At 34.3% G+C, this 19,182-nt stretch overlaps 1 protein-coding gene across 2 annotated transcripts in view; it reads right to left on the reverse strand.

The window, feature by feature from the left end:
- DGKB (diacylglycerol kinase beta) overlaps window positions 1-19,182 on the reverse strand; it is a 527,061-nt gene that overhangs the window by 326,223 nt on the left and 181,656 nt on the right. For both annotated transcript variants that reach the window (XM_016218863.2, XM_016218862.2), the window contains one exon: window positions 1,435-1,467. In XM_016218863.2, the coding sequence (XP_016074349.1) occupies window positions 1,435-1,467 (33 nt within the window). The remainder of the gene's footprint in view (window positions 1-1,434; window positions 1,468-19,182) is intronic.

Raw genomic sequence — 19,182 nt, forward strand, 5'->3', positions numbered from 1 at the left:
TATATCTATATAAGGGCTTGAGAAAAATTCTGGAACAATATAGTTGAAAACCTATATTTTAGAGGATGGTGAAAAATTTAAGTTAAAATAAACCAATATATGTTGCAAGAAAAAGAAAGTAGAGTCTGAAGATTTTTTTTTAACTTATAGCAGAAAAAAAAATTTTAACAAATGAAAAAAGCCTATTATGAAAACAGCAATTTTGGTGCATTTATTCAATCTATATGATATAAATCATATGGTTGAATATGAGAGACCTTTGGAGATTAACAAATCTAAAAACAAACTTTAAATTTTAAATACAGTGTCTATATTCCCTTGATGGGCTATGATAGGGGCAAAAACAAAGGACCTGCCCATATAAAATTAATTCTTTTACTCTTAAATAATTAGATTGAATGCTAAACTTTCCTAATACCTTTGCATTTGCTAAACAGAGTTTAGCATCTCTGTTTTATAATGATTGTCATAATGGCATCAACTAACTAAAACAATACAAAACAGTTTAATATTTCTCATAGACCAGAAACAATATAGTTCAAGCATATTTCCAAGTATTTTTAAGTACTATCTGTAGTTAAAAAGGGAAATTTTTAAAAGTTTCAATGAGGACATCTACACTGATTAGAAAACTTTTTAAGGGGGTGTATATAGGTTATTACATCATTTGTGTAATTACGTTATCCTCTAAATAAAGTCATACTCTTATACGGTATACTCACAGGTTATTAATGTTTTCCTAAGAAGTAGATTGAAATTATAATTGTAAGGAAACAATACCGTTTGAGCGTATCTTTTAGAGACAGTAACAGTTGAATAGGATTTTGTCACAGAACGAAGTGGAGCCTTTGCTTCATTAATACAGAGGTAGAGCTCACACTTCACTGAAAAGAAGTGTGGCAATGCCTACATTTATTTTCAAAACCAGTCATTTACTCTGTGACTGTATTTTATTAGCATGACTTCCTATATGATGTCATATGATAAATAATTAATGCAGATGTGCTGTTTTTAAAAGCAGGGGCACGTCAAAAGGAGCAAGAGCTTCTCAACATACTATCACTGAAAGCTGTATTTTAACGGCTCAGAAGACCTGCTTTAGGTTTTCTGTAAGGTAGTTATATTTTAACTTGACAAATAGGAATCATGCTATTCTTATATGACGGTTAAACCTTTGCAAAGTGACCTTTATTTTGCTCTGCATGCTTTGTTTCACATAACTTCCTGTTTTTCTAATGTTTATCACAAATGCAGATTGGGATTGCTTCAACTCTATCCCATCATGGAAACCTAAAGATCCCTGAGGATATGAGAAGAAATAAAATATATGAATTAATATTTAATAGGTCACTGAGACAAGCCAAATGTTCTTCATAACAACACAGATGTATAATGACCTGTGATTGCAAGTGTGAAACCTTTATGCTTACGCACCTCAGGGCCTGAAACTCCCGAAGTGGGCAGAGTCTGTTGAAAAAGAGAAATTCAGGTTAAAGCCGAGAAAAACTCAAACTGAAAAACAAATATCGACGAAGGTTCTTATATCACAGGAATAAACATAAAATGCATTTTCTTGTCATGACATTTCTTACATTCATTTATTAAATAAATTTATTTCCACAAAATAAGGAATGCTCTAATGCAGAGTCTGTTAGGTTGTAGAATCTCTTATCCAAACTACAATCTCGCCCGGCAGGGCATGGCTCAGCGATTGAGCGTTGACCCAGGATCCAGGTGACAGGGGTTTGATTCCCGGTCAGGGCAATGCCCGGGTTGTGGGCTAGGCAGCCAGCGATCAATGACTCTCTCATCATTGATGTTTCTATCTCTCTCTCTCCCTTTCCTTCCCTCTCTCTGAAATCAATAAAGATATATTAAAAACAAAACAATCTCATGACCCAAAGCAGACTGATCAACATCTTTGGCCAAATTCACCAACAACACTGATGTATCACATTTGTATTTTGGAATAAGAACGCATTTCCAAGTTCCATTATCTCTCACAAACAATCTCTACTAATCTTTGAAGTTGCCTATTTACCCAGCCCATTTTTCCATTTTCCACTCCAACTCTCATTCCTTCCTAAAATCAGTGTCTTTTTGATGTAGATATAGTTTATGGTGTTGTTTTGATTTTGTGATTCTCTGGAATCAAGAAACAATGCATTAATATCAGTAAAAAACAAAAATATAATTACATAAGAGCAAGATTTTACTTGATAGTAATCTTTTAAAAATGACATTAAATACACTGAAGCTAGTTTTCATGAGAGTGTATCTTCAATGACCCACAGCCTCTCCTTTTCTGAGTCACATTGGAAAGGTTTGCTTTGGGCAAGAAACAGGGAAAGGCTGCTGAATTCCAAAAGCCTGTGTCCTGTGAGACTTAGAACAAATTTGTAAGAATTTTTGACAGTCACAATACTAGATAAAGGTTTCCCACAGTGTGTGTGGGAGGGGGGTAGGAAAGTTGGATAAGAAGACAGGAATTCTTAGATATTTGTGTGTCCCTAAAAATGAGGGAGTGGGGGGTATATCCCAGTTTCCTCCCCAGGACCAAGTTATGTGAGCAGGACTCGGTGGATCCCCAAGGTGGGTCTGAAAAATCTGAGAACACAGGTATTTGTTGACATCCTGACCTTCTTACCAGGTAGAACTTCGGAGAGGCAGCAAGAACCAAAAAATTAAGAGCTATTTTGGAGGAAAATGAGTCCCCCCCAGGGCTTCACAGCTGCTCCACATCGAGATGGATTCGAGGATCCAATGCACCCAAAAGTGAAACAGAAGCAGAAGGGGTCTAGGACTGTACTAAAGAAAATTAAGGTGCCCAGGAATACAACTTTGCTTAGAAGATATTTCTATAAGTAAAGAATACTGGCAGCTACAGATTTTTACTCAAAAGAAGTCTGGGAGGGTAAACTTGGTTTAACTATCCCATTAACAGGATAACCCTGTGGAAGGAATTGCTGTTGCTTTTCAGATGGGTTGACAAAAAGCTTTGGAAGAACTTTCATGAAAAGCTTTCTGATTTCAGGAACATTCTTGACTCCTTGAGTCCAAGTCTATCTACATACACTTCGGGCAATGGGTGGTGGGGAAAATATCTGTGCTCATTTCAATTTGGGCCTCTTCGAAGCTTCTTGTCAGCCTACTATCCTTTCTCAGCTTTTGGTGGAAGCCTAGATCTGAATAAACACTTGTAAGACATGAACGCGTACTTTAGTATCTATTATAATATTTAAGTGTTTATTGTCCCTCAAATCCAGATTAAGTGCCTTATCCTATGATTCCTTACCTACCCAGTCACATTTACCAGGAGAGTCCTGGAGACTCTTAAGCAACCAAACTAAGATGCGCATTAAGTGACCTCCAGGGCATAAATCACAAATTCATTCTACTTTGGGAAGTGTTTATATTAACTATACATATTTCTGCACAGTACAAGGCAGTGAAAAGCCATGTGAAAAGATTATTGTTGTCAAAAAGTTCAGAATAACAGCCAAGTGCAACACAAAAATTTAAAATAGACCCTGTCCCCCCCCCACCTCTATCACCATCACCACCCCAAAAAACTACAAAAGACATTTGAAAGATAATTGTGGGCATTTGAATATAAACAGTCTAATGACTGAAATGATAGAATTATTGTTAATATTCTTAAGTGTGATAAAAGAGTTGTAAAGAAATTTTCCCTTAATCTTAGAACATGCCTGCTGAAATATTTAGAGATTTAGCATTGTACTATCTGAAATTTACCTATCAAAAGATTCAACTTAATATATGTATATACAGGCATACATACAGTCATATATATAAAGAATGATTTTATGTATGTATATATATGTGTATATATGCAAAATAATAGCAAGGTTGGGGATTTACTGGACTCATGTGGCCCAATGCCGCAAAAGGTAAAGACCATGCCATGTTGGATAATAAAAATCTCATTTTAAGGCCCCTCCTTCATATACACTATGGGATGAAATTGGACCCTAGCTGCCACATTGCTAACACTTGTGTAGAGAACTGATAATTTCCGGATATTCACTTGGGCAGCTTCTTCTTTCTCAGAGCAGTGGGAATCCTGGTTATCTACCGAGAGTGAATGAGATTGGCAGAGAGGGAGTGAGATGAAGAGAGTAAGAAAATAGTAAAGATTCTGTCACTACTTCTCTGAGAAGCAAAAGCAGTTGACTAAGGATGAGTGACAGGATCAAGCAAAACTGAGGGCTCAGCTGGGCTAGAAGTCATAAATATGTAAGAGAAAGCCACTAGCTTTGAGAATTTTCTCTAGCAATACTCTGATGTCTGATAGCAACACTAGAAGTTTGCTCCAAGAACAAGGTGATGAAATTATATTTGAGCTCACTTACAATTAAGATGTGTAGGCAATGAGTGCAGAGTAAATTAATATGCCCACCACTATCTTATCCCTGAGTTACAGTAAGAAAACCATGATATCCATGTAAATAAAAAGAAGCAGCTTGTTAGAAAACAAATTCAGATATAATATGCCTTCATTTTTATTCTTCTGTATATAATTTTCAAATATCAAGGATGAGCAGAGTAAATGTTTTAGCTTTTTAAAAATTATCATGAGTGTATAATTCTAAATGTAATATATTTTTAATCAGAATTAATACAGGAACTGTATATTTGTATTTAATCAAATGTGAGGTGTGACTAGAGCAGAATGTGATGGATTTTATTTAATCAGTATCATTTTAATATTAAATAGAATACACAGTACAGATAATTAGTTTAAAAGATGCATTTGCCTTCAGGGCACTTGTGAAGTTCCACCTAATATCCAAGAATTTTTAAAAATCCTATTATTCTAAAGTATTGAGATATCTCTTGTCTTCATATTTTCTAACATGTAATCATTTTAAATTGACAATTTAATCCAAATTGTCATAGGACAAAGAAAAATCTTTGGTGGAGAGATTATTACGCTTTGACTTAGTTAAAAATATAAGAGAAGAGTACTCATATTAAAAGGGTCATCAGTTATTTCAAGACTAAAGGAAAATTAACAGAATTCTATCTCATACCTATATAAGAATGTTCCTATTTTTTGAAAAACTGCTTTCATGTTTATTACTTCACTTAATTCACTAAACTAAGATATATACTCCATTTCTCAGATTGGGAAACTAAAAATCAAAAAAATGAGATTACTCACCTAAGAAAATAAAGTCAGTGACAGAATCTAAATACAGTGTTTTTTTGTCCCAGGCTTTATTTAATTCAAACAGCAGGTTCAACAAAATAATTTTTTTAAGTTTTTTTTTTTTTTTTTTTTTGGCCATGTCTCTATTTTTAAAGTGTTTGGAAACAAAATAACTTTTTTTAAAATCTTTTTATGTCCTGTATGTACTTTTTGTTGTTGTTGTTCAAAATATTACAGGTGTCCCTTTTTCTCCCCCATGACCTGTTCCACCCCGCCCCAGCCCCCTCCCCAGTCCCTCTCCCCACCATTGTCCTTGTTCTTGGGTTGTGCATATAACTTTTAAATGTGGTTAAACACAGCAAAGCATGTAGTAGCCACAATGTATGTCTGTTCTGCCTGAAAGAACTGGCTTGGAGAGCAACATGGATTCAATGAACAGCATAACTTCCAGGGCAGTGGTAACGTAGAGGCCTAATAAAACTCTTTTCAATAGCTTGTCTCCCTTTCACACAATCAGATATCTCCGGCATCAAAGAAGAAGCGAGAGACAGGAAGGAAAGCAAGTTTGGGAAAAGAACAATTGTCAGCCTCAGAGGTCAAGTTTTTCTTTCCTCACAGACAATAATAAAATTCATCAACGACTCTGAGATATAGAAACCAAACACATTTTTGGTTTCCATGAACTTTATTTTCACATTCCAGCTTCCTAATTGGTTTAACCTTTCAGGATTTTGTAGGTCCTTAAGTGTGTGCACTCACACACAGGCACACAACACGAATTTTCAAAACAAGTAAGATTGAAAATAATGTTCATACTATCGTCCTTGTCTCCACTAACATCTTTAATCAATGATTATGTCTATGTATGGTATGTAGGCCAATTAGAAAAATTATAAACAGTTTTACTTTTCCAGTGGCACTTTGCCATAGCTAATAAAATATAACTAGCACAAATAAGACACACGTTATAATCCTATCCAGGGGCCCTTGCCTAACCACGTCTCACCTGAGCCAAATTTGTAAGCTTGCACCAACGTGAATTTAATGATAAAATTATTTTTTACTTGAGATGACGTCACGGCCCTTGTAATCACTCACAAAAATATTCTGTTCTTACTTCTGTAAACGTGATCATTTATGCATGTTTGTGGAGTTTTAGGCAGGAAATGTTGACGAGAAGGGAGCGTGAGGTTCCCTCAGTCCGTGTGCTTGTCCGTGTCCAGAAAGGAAGCACACTGAGCCTTCAGGGAAAGCGCACCAAATGTCTTCAGTGACAATGTTAAAACTGTATTTTTATAGAGATAGCCAAATAATTTCAAACATAGATTTCTTACATATATAAGCAACAAGCAAGAATAACTAAAACCCTCTCTACTGTTACTGTCTTGTCTACTGACTAGCTAGTGAAAAAAACACACATTAGAAATATTATCCTACTTGGTTAGGTCTCATAACATCATCAGAAGCTAATATGGTAGAAAAAACATTGTTCAGTTTTTTTAGTCCTGACCCACAATAAGAATATCTGTGTATTTACACACATAAAATGATTTCACAAAGGTTTACTCTGGGCGCCCTCCTCTCTGATATATTCTACCATTCTCCCCCCTCTTCAGTTCCAACCTACTTTATTCCATTGCTTTTCTTTCTGTTCCTTTTTGAAATGCTGGTCTAGATCCCCTAAACTTATTTCACCCAATTGTTGGGGACTAAACATTAGAAACAGGTTTAGAACATGGAATTTTGGGTAAGGCAGATATTGCTTCAGCCACCTGCATCTTGCGTGACGTTAGGTAAATTTCTTAAAGCTGCACTTTCCTCAGTTGGGTAGTGGGTGTCATAAATAGACATACCTTAGGGTTAAAAGGATGTCTACCAAATTTAAACTCTCAAAAAATGATAACTTCCTAACTTTAGAACCTCAATGACCCCCTTCGTTTTCACTGCCTGGGTTAGAGCTCAGCAACCCAGGGCTGATTGTACTTTCTTCCTCTGGAACTTTGTTACTACTGATGAGGGAATGGGAACCAACAGATGTATATTTTTAAGTAAGATATCTGTGCTAGAGCTATGACAATAGAGAGGAAGAAGGGAAGACGCAGGAGGGGAGAGAAGAGACCAAAGAGAGGAAGCAATGGAGAAAGGGAGAGGGGCACCTTAAAAGAGAATAGACAATCCCTGCTACTCTCCTCAACGCTGAAGACTGGCCCTCCCCAAATCTGAGCAAAAGAAACAATGAAATTGAGCACGGGAAGGATGGAGCTAATATTTAGAGCTTGGCTTCAGTTTTTTCTTTGATGTATTGCAAAATTCTTAAATATCAGATTCAAGCATCTTCAAAGCACATTTCAAAATGAAACATACATGCTTATTGGCTTATTATTTTTAAAAGTTATTCTTTAGCACTCTTACTTTACATATAGGTAATTAATAGATGCCTACTTATGAGTATGTATACATATGTATGAATATGTTTATGAATGTTTGGGAAAGGGAGCTGAAGGCAGTTGGTGGTTTGAAATTAAAAAAAAAAAAAAAAAATCACCCTGGGAAAAGAACCTAATATAATGGATTAACAATGAATTTTATGTTCATGAAATTAATCAATAATATTTCCTGTTATGGTTATTCTTGCCCTCAACAAGTACATGAACCCATTCTAGAAATGAATCGTTGTATCATTAGTGTACTGTTGATTTCCAAAATACAGAAAAATAACTGTAGGTAATGAAACGATATTGATAATAATACTTAGAATTAAATCATTAGGCTGCTAAGTTTTCATTTTCATCAATCTTAGAAAAGAACTTAAATTACAAATAAGTTATAATGAAATTTGTTCTCATTCTTTGCCCCTCTAAATATCCACTGATCTCACACCAAATCATTTTCTAACCAGGTTAAAGTCCAATTCTGTACTCATATTAGGCTAAGATTCAATTGACTTAAAATTTTACACTAACTGCCAGTCAGCCTTATCATGAACTTTCATTATGTGCATGTAATTAATTGGGTCCAAGGAACAATATCAGTAGTGTATTATAGACTCTTTTCCCCCGACCATATAATTAGAATATAATTACCCACAGGATATCAGAATGATGCAAAACCTTTCCTCTAAATGCACCCTCATTAGGAAACAAGTCTCAATGTACATTTATTCAATCAGTGTGAATTAATTAAAATGTTACTGAAATAAAGGAGGGCAGCAATAACAAGTATCTGACGTCTATTAAGAGACGATCACTTGAGATCTACATACACAGTTTATGTTTAATCTCATTTAAACCCAAGAAGAAACTTTACCAAGAAATGTTAGACATATCACATATACTTAAAAAATCTGAGCTAACAAATTATCTTGTGCCATCGTTTTTGAAAGGGACACAGTACACAATGCATGCAAAATCTAAAGAATCCCCATAGGATCTGAGAGTCCCCGTTATTTCCTAGTAAATCCAAAAGGGTGTTATCACCACACAGGGGTGGGCAGAAATCATTTTTAACTCAAAGTACCCAGGGAATTAGCTGTTCATCCCACACCTTGCTATTACAAATCTGACATTTGTATTCTGATATGAGTCAGGAGATGATGGTCTGAGAAGCCTAGACTTACCAAAGCACTAATTATTATGATTTTTTTTTTAAATAAAGAAAATAGCCTCAATTACTTAAGCAGCTCAAGTTATTTCAATAACATATTTTCTTTAAGCAGAACATCTGTATGTACCTAATATGTTCTTTTTAAGGCGATGAATAATATACCACGCATTCAGATTACATAAGACATGGGAAAATAATTAGTGTATTAAGAAGCTGAGGGACATACGATGCATTTCCCACTAGAAGCTGCTGGTTCCTGCACAAATATTCTTCCTTAAACCTATTTATCTTCATTTCTCCAGTACTTGGCATATCATCTTATGTAATAAAAGTTTATTGACTAATTTAATAAATAATCCTAATACAAAGCAATATTCAACATTTTTTAGGCATATAATAAAAACAAAAAAAATTTAAACGGTGTATGTAATAGGTCAAGTAAGATATTCAGAAATTTTCAAACTTTCTATGCTATCAGATAATTCCTTAGACATGTTTAGCTTTATATATAGGTTTTATAAAACTTATTTCTGGTCATCACAATTTGGCATTAATCTTACAAAGAGACACGTACCACTTTATAATGGAAATTTCAAATGAGCACTAAGATAAACGAGACCATACACAAATTGCAACTTTTAATATGCTCTTTAGGACCTAACACTAACCAATTTTTAAACTGTTGCTCTTTTTTTTGGAAATTTTGACTCCATAATATATATTTGTATATGTTAGAAATATGTGTTATATTTACAAAATGGTACAATGGTTCATTCAGATATTAGACTGGTCTTGGTAGAGACCAAAAAATGAAATAATGGACTCACTATTGCTAAGCAGGAAAGGAGATTATCTCACATAGGTGTGCTTAATTTTTCACATAAAAGTTTCTGTAGAATTTTGTAGCTACAGTTGCTTACTGAAAATGCTGTGATTTAAGTAATATTAACTAAAATAGCACCTAAACTAAGGCTAATCACCGCAAAACTTACAATATCCTACTAACAGAATATGAACAATTTTAAAGTTCCATGTAGTAATAAGCACCAATATTCATTTTCTGAACTACACTACTACACTATGAGTGAATGTTTATGATATTTTTACATGGACTGCTGTATTGTTTAAGCTGTATTTTAAAAAAAAAAAAAAAAAAAAAAAAAGATTTTAAATATGATTTGATATCCAGAGGAAAATGTCTTAAGTCTCCTCAGAATTCAGAAATGTTGCCTATAAGCTCTCTATGACTTTATTTGAAATACTGGGCATTTCACAGTACCATATATTGGGTAGTTTATATAACTAGAGCACTAGTTTTTTAAAATTTAGTAATAACTATAAAATACTTCAAGGGTCACTCCAGGAACTAAACACAATGCTAATTTGACATCCACTAATGGTACCTCATCATCACATATTTCAAACTGAATTTCATCAGCTTATAACAAAAAAAAATTCAATTATCATGGGATATCAATGATTTTAAAAAATAAGCCTCTGTCATTTATTCATTGTAATTTTTATTTGATATTGTTGCTGTCTAGTGTATTTCTTCTTGACACAGGAAAAAGTGATAAGGGATGGGATTAAAAAGAGCTGACTGAATGTTATTCATTAATTCAGCAAACATTTGCTGAGCATCTACTCCGTGTCAAATCGAATTAGGTCCCAGAGATAAAGAGATTAAGTCCTTTTAGTGCGAGTGTTAGGAATGATGATGGTGCTATTCAATGAGCACAGGGAGCGGTTCCACAGGAGACGATTTCAGTTCAGTTCGGCATGTAGGGACATGGAGACTTCTGTGGGACATATAAGGGGACATTTACAACATGAAGCTCACTATTTGGGTTTACACAGACAGATGCAAAAGTGGTAATTGTATTCACTGGATTGGAGGAGATCCCTTATAATGATCCCTTATAACAACACAAGAACATAATTTAAAATGGAAGCAAACACACTTCAAAAGAAAAAGACAGGAATTTAGAGTATCAATAAAGTGTGGCTAGAGAGGTAGAAGGAAAACTAGTAGGGATGTTTTCTATGAGTGTCACATTTATGGGAACAGAGCGTTTTAAATACTGTCAAATGCTGGAGGGGATTCAAAATGATCCTACTTAGAAACAGAGTCTAGTAACCCTGTTGGTAGCCCAAAGCAGATCCCTTGTTTCCCGGACAGAACACCTTTCCCCAACTGCTATCAGTGCTGACTGCTGAAGCCCTCTCATCTGCCCCATTTTCTGAAGATCCTTTACTCACAGGAGTAGGGTCTCCTGAGAGCTCCTCCTATCTGGAGAAGCCCACAGCTAATCAATGATTGACACGGTTAAAACAAAACACCACCCCTTTGCCTTAAGTTAAAATATGGGTTGGGAGAAGCCAGTCCATTTGAACTGAATTAAAAACAATCCTAGGGTATAATTTTTGTCCCAGAGCATCCAAGAGATGAGGTAAATCTTAAATTCTCCCTGTGACTTCTTCATTGATCAAAATATGTCCCTTCCCTTTCCTGCTTTCTACCACCCTTAAAATTTTTTTTAAATAAATCACTACTTCATGCTCTGCTCTTTGGGAATCCAACCCAAAAGAGTACCGCTGGATTTAAGATAGATGGCAAGAGCAGTTTTAGACCATGTACAGTCAGATATTTGAATTACGTGGGTTGAGGAGGATGGGAGGAGGGGATTTCACACAGTGAGTCTATCTTCACACGTGCATATATTCATAGCTACATTAAGAGGCAGACGAAGATCACATTTGATACAAATATGGAAAATAATATTGCACAGGAGAAAGAACAGCTCTATGTCTGCTATGGGTTCTAGGGCAGACGCACACTAGCGACAAAACATGAGAAGTTCAAGTGCTGGACTCAAACCATGGCGCTGCTGAGTGCTCCCTGAGATAGCGTGTTAGGCTTCACCTGCTTGGCGTGTGTCCGTTGTAAATTACCAGATCAGTAGCATGTTATTACAGGTTCTGACAAATGCCATGAAAGGACAAAAATGAGTTATAAGGGACCAGAAAATGCTAAAGGGAAAGAAATTGGAGGAATATAGACATTAGATGACCCAACGATGCTGGAGAAATTGTAAACAACAAAAATATTTGAACATTTTTGTAGTTGGGATGAAACTGGAGTAAGGTAATAAGGAACAGAGCATTGGGTGGTATACTGTATTCCTCCAGGATTTGGGTTTCCTTGGACAAATGGGGCAGAAGTGATCAAAGCTCCCGTGACTATTAGCAACAGAATTTGAAATGATAGTTTATCATCAAATTGGATAGCAAGGAGTAGACGTGGCTGTCTCAGCAGAACTACACTATCCTATTCCACATGAAGGGGACACGAAGGTTTAACTAAGGACCAAAGACAAAGTGAATCAAACATCTTGGCATATATACATGAAAGTGATGTACAGACAGACCTCATTTTATCGTGCTTTGCTTGATTGGACTTCCCTGGTGTTGTGTGCACTTTTTTTACAAATGGAAGACAAGACCCACACCAGCAAGAAGATTATGCCTTGCTTTACTGTGACGCTTGCTTTACTACATTACCATGGAACTGAAACCACACTATCCTCCAGGTATTCCTATAACTCACTTTATTGCGGTGGTCTGGAAACAAACGGGCAATATCTCTGAGGTATGACAGTGTGGACCAAAAGTTATATGTAAATCTATGTTTGCTTTCAAGTGAAGGTTGAAAATAGACAAGTTATCTCTGATAATAAAACAGAGGAAAGCATGTATATAAATACTTTATGATCACCACCACTTCATCTGGAATCATTAAAACCACAGGATACTGCAAGGTGAAATTTATCCTTAAATACCTCGTGGTGAAGGGATTCTGATTTTTGTTGTACTTAAAATTTAAGGTGTAGGACCCTACAATCACAATTTTATATGGAAGAAATTAATCTCAGATCTCAGCAACAATAAAAGTGAATGGTTTATTTTTATGCTGTAAATACTGCCAAGCCTATATTTCCCCCTTTTTTTCTAAGGCTACTAAGAAACTCAGGGATAAATTTGCAAACTACCTCTATCAACTTTGTAGATTACTGTGAGATGAATTTCTAAGTCTAACTTAATTTTGGCAAAAAATTATGTTTTATATTACTGCTTACTGCATATTCACATAAGCTGCCTTGAATACTGTTGGCAATAAGTTGTAGAATAACTTAATTAATTAATACATAAACCTGTATCTTCACTTTTGAATCAGACACATATATAATATTCTTTGTTTTGTTTCAACCTATTTGACAGATTTTACATTTTGATAGCCCTTCCTTAGGTAATGGTCATTTTTTGGCTACACATTTTACATCTTCATAAGGTTTTAAACTAATTAAACTTCTCATTATATTATATCAGCATTTTGTTTCTGGTACTCTATAAATCACAACAAAAACCAAAGAGGTATAAGTTTGTTTCCATAAAATAATATTATAAATTGTTCTAGATACAGCTATATTTTAGGCATATAATATCATTGAAATATGTAGGAATGTTTTTATAACCCTATTATAAAATTAACTAGAAGTAATATTTTAGAATCCTAAAAACAGAACACTACCATATTCACTTAGGTAAAAACATAGTTAACCATAATATATCAACTTTTTCTCTAGATTAGATTGTTTATAAGTGTACACATTCTACATAATAAAGCTTAGATTAACATAAGGATGGCTTCTTCAGAAACCAATAAAACTAATCTAACTAAAACAAGGCAACATAAATGGTTCATCTCACAAGTGTCATTACTTGGTGTTCATGGCTCCTTTTCTCATTTCTTATACGATGCCCCTTTAAAGCGTATGTATATGGAGACTGTGTCCAACTAAAATAGGTGTACACATGTTTTACAAACATTAAAGCTCTCCAGTGCTTAATGTGTTACTTATTAGAATTTAAATCAGAAAACCATTGACAAAAAGCAAAAGGAACATACAGAATTTAATTCTACATATTTTAGAAAATAAAACAAATTAAAAGCAGATATACTTTATGAACAATACCATGAAATTGAGTCTGAGTTAGATTTTTAAAATATAAAAAAAATGAGATTCCTTTTTGCCTATCATTACTATGATGACAATTATGAATTGATCTTTAATGAATATTAATTAAATGAATATTAAGAAATGACATTGATGAAACATTTATTGAGCACTGCCAATGTGCTTTGTCCCACTCTTTAGACAAAAAAGAAAATTGCAAAGGCACAAACCCATGGTACATTACATAAAGAATTTCAAGAAAATTGATGACTTCAGTAACTGTGGTTAAAGGTTAAAGAGGTAAATGGAAAGGAAGGGGGAAGCAGCTAAGATGATGTTAATAAAAACTAAAGTTCAGTGCGGCAAGTCTCATCCTATCCAACTGTTTGCACCTTTCCACCAGACTCGACACTTCTAAGAGACTGTAACTAGTATAGGAAATAAGGTTATGGAGAATCCAAAAGCCAAATTTCAGAACCACAGAGAGCTCAAATATCTCCCTCACTACTTTAAATGAATGATGTTTCGTTTTGAAGCAGTCATTTGTTGCTGTTTAGAGACAAGTGACAGAACAGAAAGAGCCCGGAATACTTGGACTGTGAGGAAGAAACATGCACGAAACTTTCAGTCCCAAACAGCCCTTCTGACATGGCTGAGCTGTAGTGACTTGGTTAAATCTTCTGACTTGGTTGAGTTGTCATGACTTGGTTAAACCTTCTGACTTGGTTGAGTTGTGATGACTTAGTTAAGCCTTCTGACTTGGCTGAGTTGTGATGACTTAGTTAAACACATGCTCTGAGGAAACACTTAACATACTCTATGCTATTTAAGACTCAACCACCATTTCTACAGTGCATACTTTTGTGGAATTCTTATCATTGTGGAAGTGCAAGCAAGATCGGAATAAGAGAATTTAACATAGATACAGAGATTGCTGTTACAGCAACACCGCAACTTGGCCAAGTTTACAGAGTCACAATGAAGAAAAAAGAGAGGCAGAACTGGAACCATTTAAATCAAATCTAAAGAATATGCTTAAAATTTATATTTTCCACATGGTTTTGTTTTCTTTTGTTTCAGCAAATAAGCTTTATTTATCTTGTGGGCATTCTAAAGGTTAATTTTAAGTAATATAGGATATTATAACAAGAGAAAGCATTCCAGGAAGCACATGCAACAATCGGTCCAAAGGGCATGATGATAAACGCACTTGTTTTATGTCATATCTCTTCCTGTCAATGAATTACTCTTCCTGTATATTCTGATATTATGTATGTTTAAAAGTAAGATAAAATAATTACTAAAGTTAATTTTTAAATGTTCAAAAAATTAATAGTTTATTCTAAAACTAATTTTTGGTTTTAGAAAAAAACCCAATCACTATGTTCCTGATTTGAAAATGTGTTTATAGTAAGGAAACAACTATACTGTGACATCTGATTCACCTGTAGAACAAAATAATGCAGTATTGGAAAAATTATACTTTGCAATACTGATTAGAGAGTTACCAGGAGTAGCCACTCTTCATAAAGATGTTCACAAAAATGTTATTTATAACAAAATAAGTAATTGAAAGATGCTAGATATAAATACTGTTTCAACTAACTTATGATATTTTCAAGTAATGAGATAATAAGCAGCCAATAATAGTGATGTTCCATAGTATATGGATATAAATAATATTAACTTAAGTGTAAAAAATAGGAAGTCAAATGATATATTAAGCTTAATTACAATAATGTCAAATATGTACACCTAAAAGTCAAGAGGAAAATTTTAATAGTGATTCTACTTATATACTAATAATCGTTCTTCTTATATAATTGATTACAGATTTTTAATTTTTTCTCATTTTATATTGTATTTACAACTTTTATTTAATAAATACAGAGTTCTTTTATGTTAAAATGTACTTTTTAAATTGCTATGTAATACTTAAAATAACAGTAATATTAGATATTAACTGAGCACTTACTATGTACTTGGCATACTTCTAAGCAATATTTATGAATTAATACATCTAATTCCATTTTATGAATGGAATACAGATGTACAAAAATACTAATGATTTCCCTCATGTCACAAATTAGTGTGGGGAAAAACAGAATATAAATATAGAGTATACTTCCAAACAGTATTCTAATGCAGTTAAACCAATTTACTCTCCAACATGCAATGTATGAACAATCCAATTGTTTCATGTCATTTCCAAAGCTAAGGATTTTTAATTGTCTTAATCATTCTCATTGGTGTGTAGTGTTACTTATGAAGATTTAAATGTGCATTTTCCAGATAAGTATTGATGGTAAACACATGTTCAATATGTTTACAGGTCATATGTATATGGATACATATTGTTTAAACTCCTATTTATGTCTATTGCCCTTTTGATTAGATTGTTGGTTGCTTATTATTGATTTGTATCAATTCTTTTTATATTCTGGACACCAGCCGTTGGCCACCATTCTGTAACCATTTGAAGGAAACTACTTGCTCACAGATCCACAGTTCATGTTAGAAAAGGACTCTATCCTTTCTGATTTTCGCTATCCCATGCTTATTTCCCCATTATTCTCCTCAATTGATCTTCCATATCTCACCTCATTTCAAAACTTTATACCAGGCTCTATGGAATCTTTGCTTAAAATAAACAAATTATTTTCTTTATTAAGTCTGCAACTTTCCCTATTATACTTCTGAAAAGAAGCTGCTCATTCTCTCAACCATTACCAGTTCTATCATTTTGATGAGAATCTATTAGCTTTCCCTAAAAATTAACATTTCCCCATCCCCAAAGCAGAGGCTCGTGGAATATCAAAGTTCTCCTCTCTACACTTATCCATTACTGTCATATAGCAAGCATTTCATCAAGACCCTGCAATTATCCTGCTGGTTTTGAGGAGACTGTGCAATACCCTATCCCAAGTTCCTTAACCTCTAACATATAGTGAAACTCCTCTACACGCAGTTGAGCCACCACAATCCATGGCTGCATAATGGACTTGATCATCCTTTGAAACTAATCTATTCTAAAATCAAACTCTCATTCTGCTCTCTACTACACTCTTCTCTCCCGGTTCCCTCACTTTGTTACTCTGTTCATGGTTTTTGACTATGCACCTCACAATCCTATAATTATACTCTCATATATCCTCTGTTCCCTACTTTAAATTTGTTTTAAACCATGTTGCTAGCAGAATAATCTTTCTAAAACACAAACCTGATTATGTAGTCTCCTATTTATACTGGAAAAGCCAATAAGTTGACTTATTCTCAAAGACCTAGCTCAGGCATAATTTCCTCAAGAAAGTTTTCATTTACTCTTTGTATTAGCTGCAGGATGGATTAAGGTGTCCTCTCCTCTAGAGCCCCTATAAGTTAATATTTATCACACCATATGTGTAATCTGCTTCTCTGTCTTGACCAATAGAATCAAACTTATGAAAAATAAGAGACCTGTTCTATCTGAATTTTTAGTTCCATTGATTTTAATAAAAGACAATGAAAAGGAGAAAATAGAAAAACAAAAAGAATCTAGCACTGCAAGTATTATACATAAAACTAATATATATGGCTTATCAGTAATGATCTTAGAAATACTTTAAGACATAGAATGACAGTATATAAACAGTGAATACTTTTCTACAGTATAAATTAAAGCTTAAAGTAATCATCACTGTATCGTTCTTATATTTTAATTTATAAGGTTTAATAAGACATATTGGTATCAAAAATGACTAAATAAGTAACCCCTAAAAGTACAGCATAGGGCATATAGTCAATAATATTGTAATAGCTTTGTATGGTGTCAGGTGGATTCTAAACTTATTGCGGTATTCAGTATATAAATTATATAAATGCCTAACCACTATACCATATACATAAATCTAATATAATACTTAATGTCAAGTGTAATTGAAAAATTAAAGAAAAAAATTAAAATATTTAACCCCTTATTTAGAGAATAAAAATATAGCTTTTAAATAATAATGTACACTAATTCCTTTATGTATAGAGAAAACTAAAGTCAAGGAGCTAAATATAATAAAAATGATTTTTATGATAATCTGATTTATATTACTGTTTAAACATAAAGTTTAAAATGCCTCTCCTCATGAGACACCCGAAGTCCTCTTTTGTTGATAGTGGCAGAAGAAATTGAATAAAAGCCTCTTTCAAACTGAAGAATCATAGAGCAGTCTTGGTTTCAGGTCCTTGTTTTGCATTACCTTGAATATTTCATGCCATTCCCTTCTGGTCTATAGAGTTTCTGATGAGAAATCAACTGACAACCTTATGGGAGCTCCTTTGTAGGTAACAGATTGCTTTTCTCTTGCTGCCTTCAAGATTCTCTCTTTGTCTTGAATTTTTGGCATTTTAATTATGATGTGTCTGGGCATGGACCTCTTTGGATTCTTCTTGCTTGGGATTCTCTGTGCCTCCTGAACTTGTGTGACTTTTTCCTTCACCAAGTTATGAAATTTTTCTGCCATTATTTCTTCAAACAAATTCTCTATCCCTTGCTTATTCTCGTCCCCATCTGGCACTTCTATGCTTTGAACATTGTTACATTTCATGTTGTCCCACAGCTTCCTTAGACTATCCTCCTGTTTTTTAATTGTTTTTTCTTTTTGGATCTCTGATTGAGTGATTTTTTTCTACCCTGTCTTTTAATTTGCTGATCTGATCCTCAGCTTCCTCTAATCTGCTGTTCATTCCTTCCAATATATTCTTTATTTCTGCTATGTCATTATTCATTACTGAATGGTCATTTTTCATAGTTTCCATATCTTTTTACATGCTGTTGAGCATCCTTACAATCACTATTCTGAACTCTGTATCTGACAGATTGTTTATCTCCATTTCATTTAGCTCTTTTTCTGGAGACTTCTATCGTTCTTTCATTTGGAGCTTGTTTTTTTGTTTGTTTGTTTGTTTATTTGTTTTGTCTCCCCCTTTTGGCTGCCTATTTGGGTTTGTTTCTATGTATTAGGTAGGTCTGCTAGGACTCTCAGTCTTTTTGGAGGCTGTCTGGTGGAGGCCAATGTTAGATCCTGTTTGTGACTGGCCTTGAGTACCCTGTTTGGAGCTATCAACAACCCATGGCTTGAGGTCCCCTTGTTTTGGGGCTGGGTGCATTTGGAAAGGACCAAGATGCACACCAAAGTCTAGTTTTCCAAGGCCTGGGTCCTGAAGCAGATCAGGCAAAGACTCAAAGCACTCTGATGTCTGCCTCTGCCTGCAGGCTGATTAATTTGATTCTCTTAATGAGCCCCAGGCTATAGAAACTCCAAGGGGTAAGGCTAGAAGTTTTCCAGCAGGATGGGGCAACTGCATCCCCCTTAGGCAAAAGCTGCTTGGAAGGTAAATATCTGCCTCTGCAGTATGAAG

The sequence above is a fragment of the Miniopterus natalensis genome, chromosome 10, assembly GCF_054644295.1.
Source record: "Miniopterus natalensis isolate mMinNat1 chromosome 10, mMinNat1.hap1, whole genome shotgun sequence".
Lineage (NCBI taxonomy): Eukaryota > Metazoa > Chordata > Mammalia > Chiroptera > Miniopteridae > Miniopterus > Miniopterus natalensis.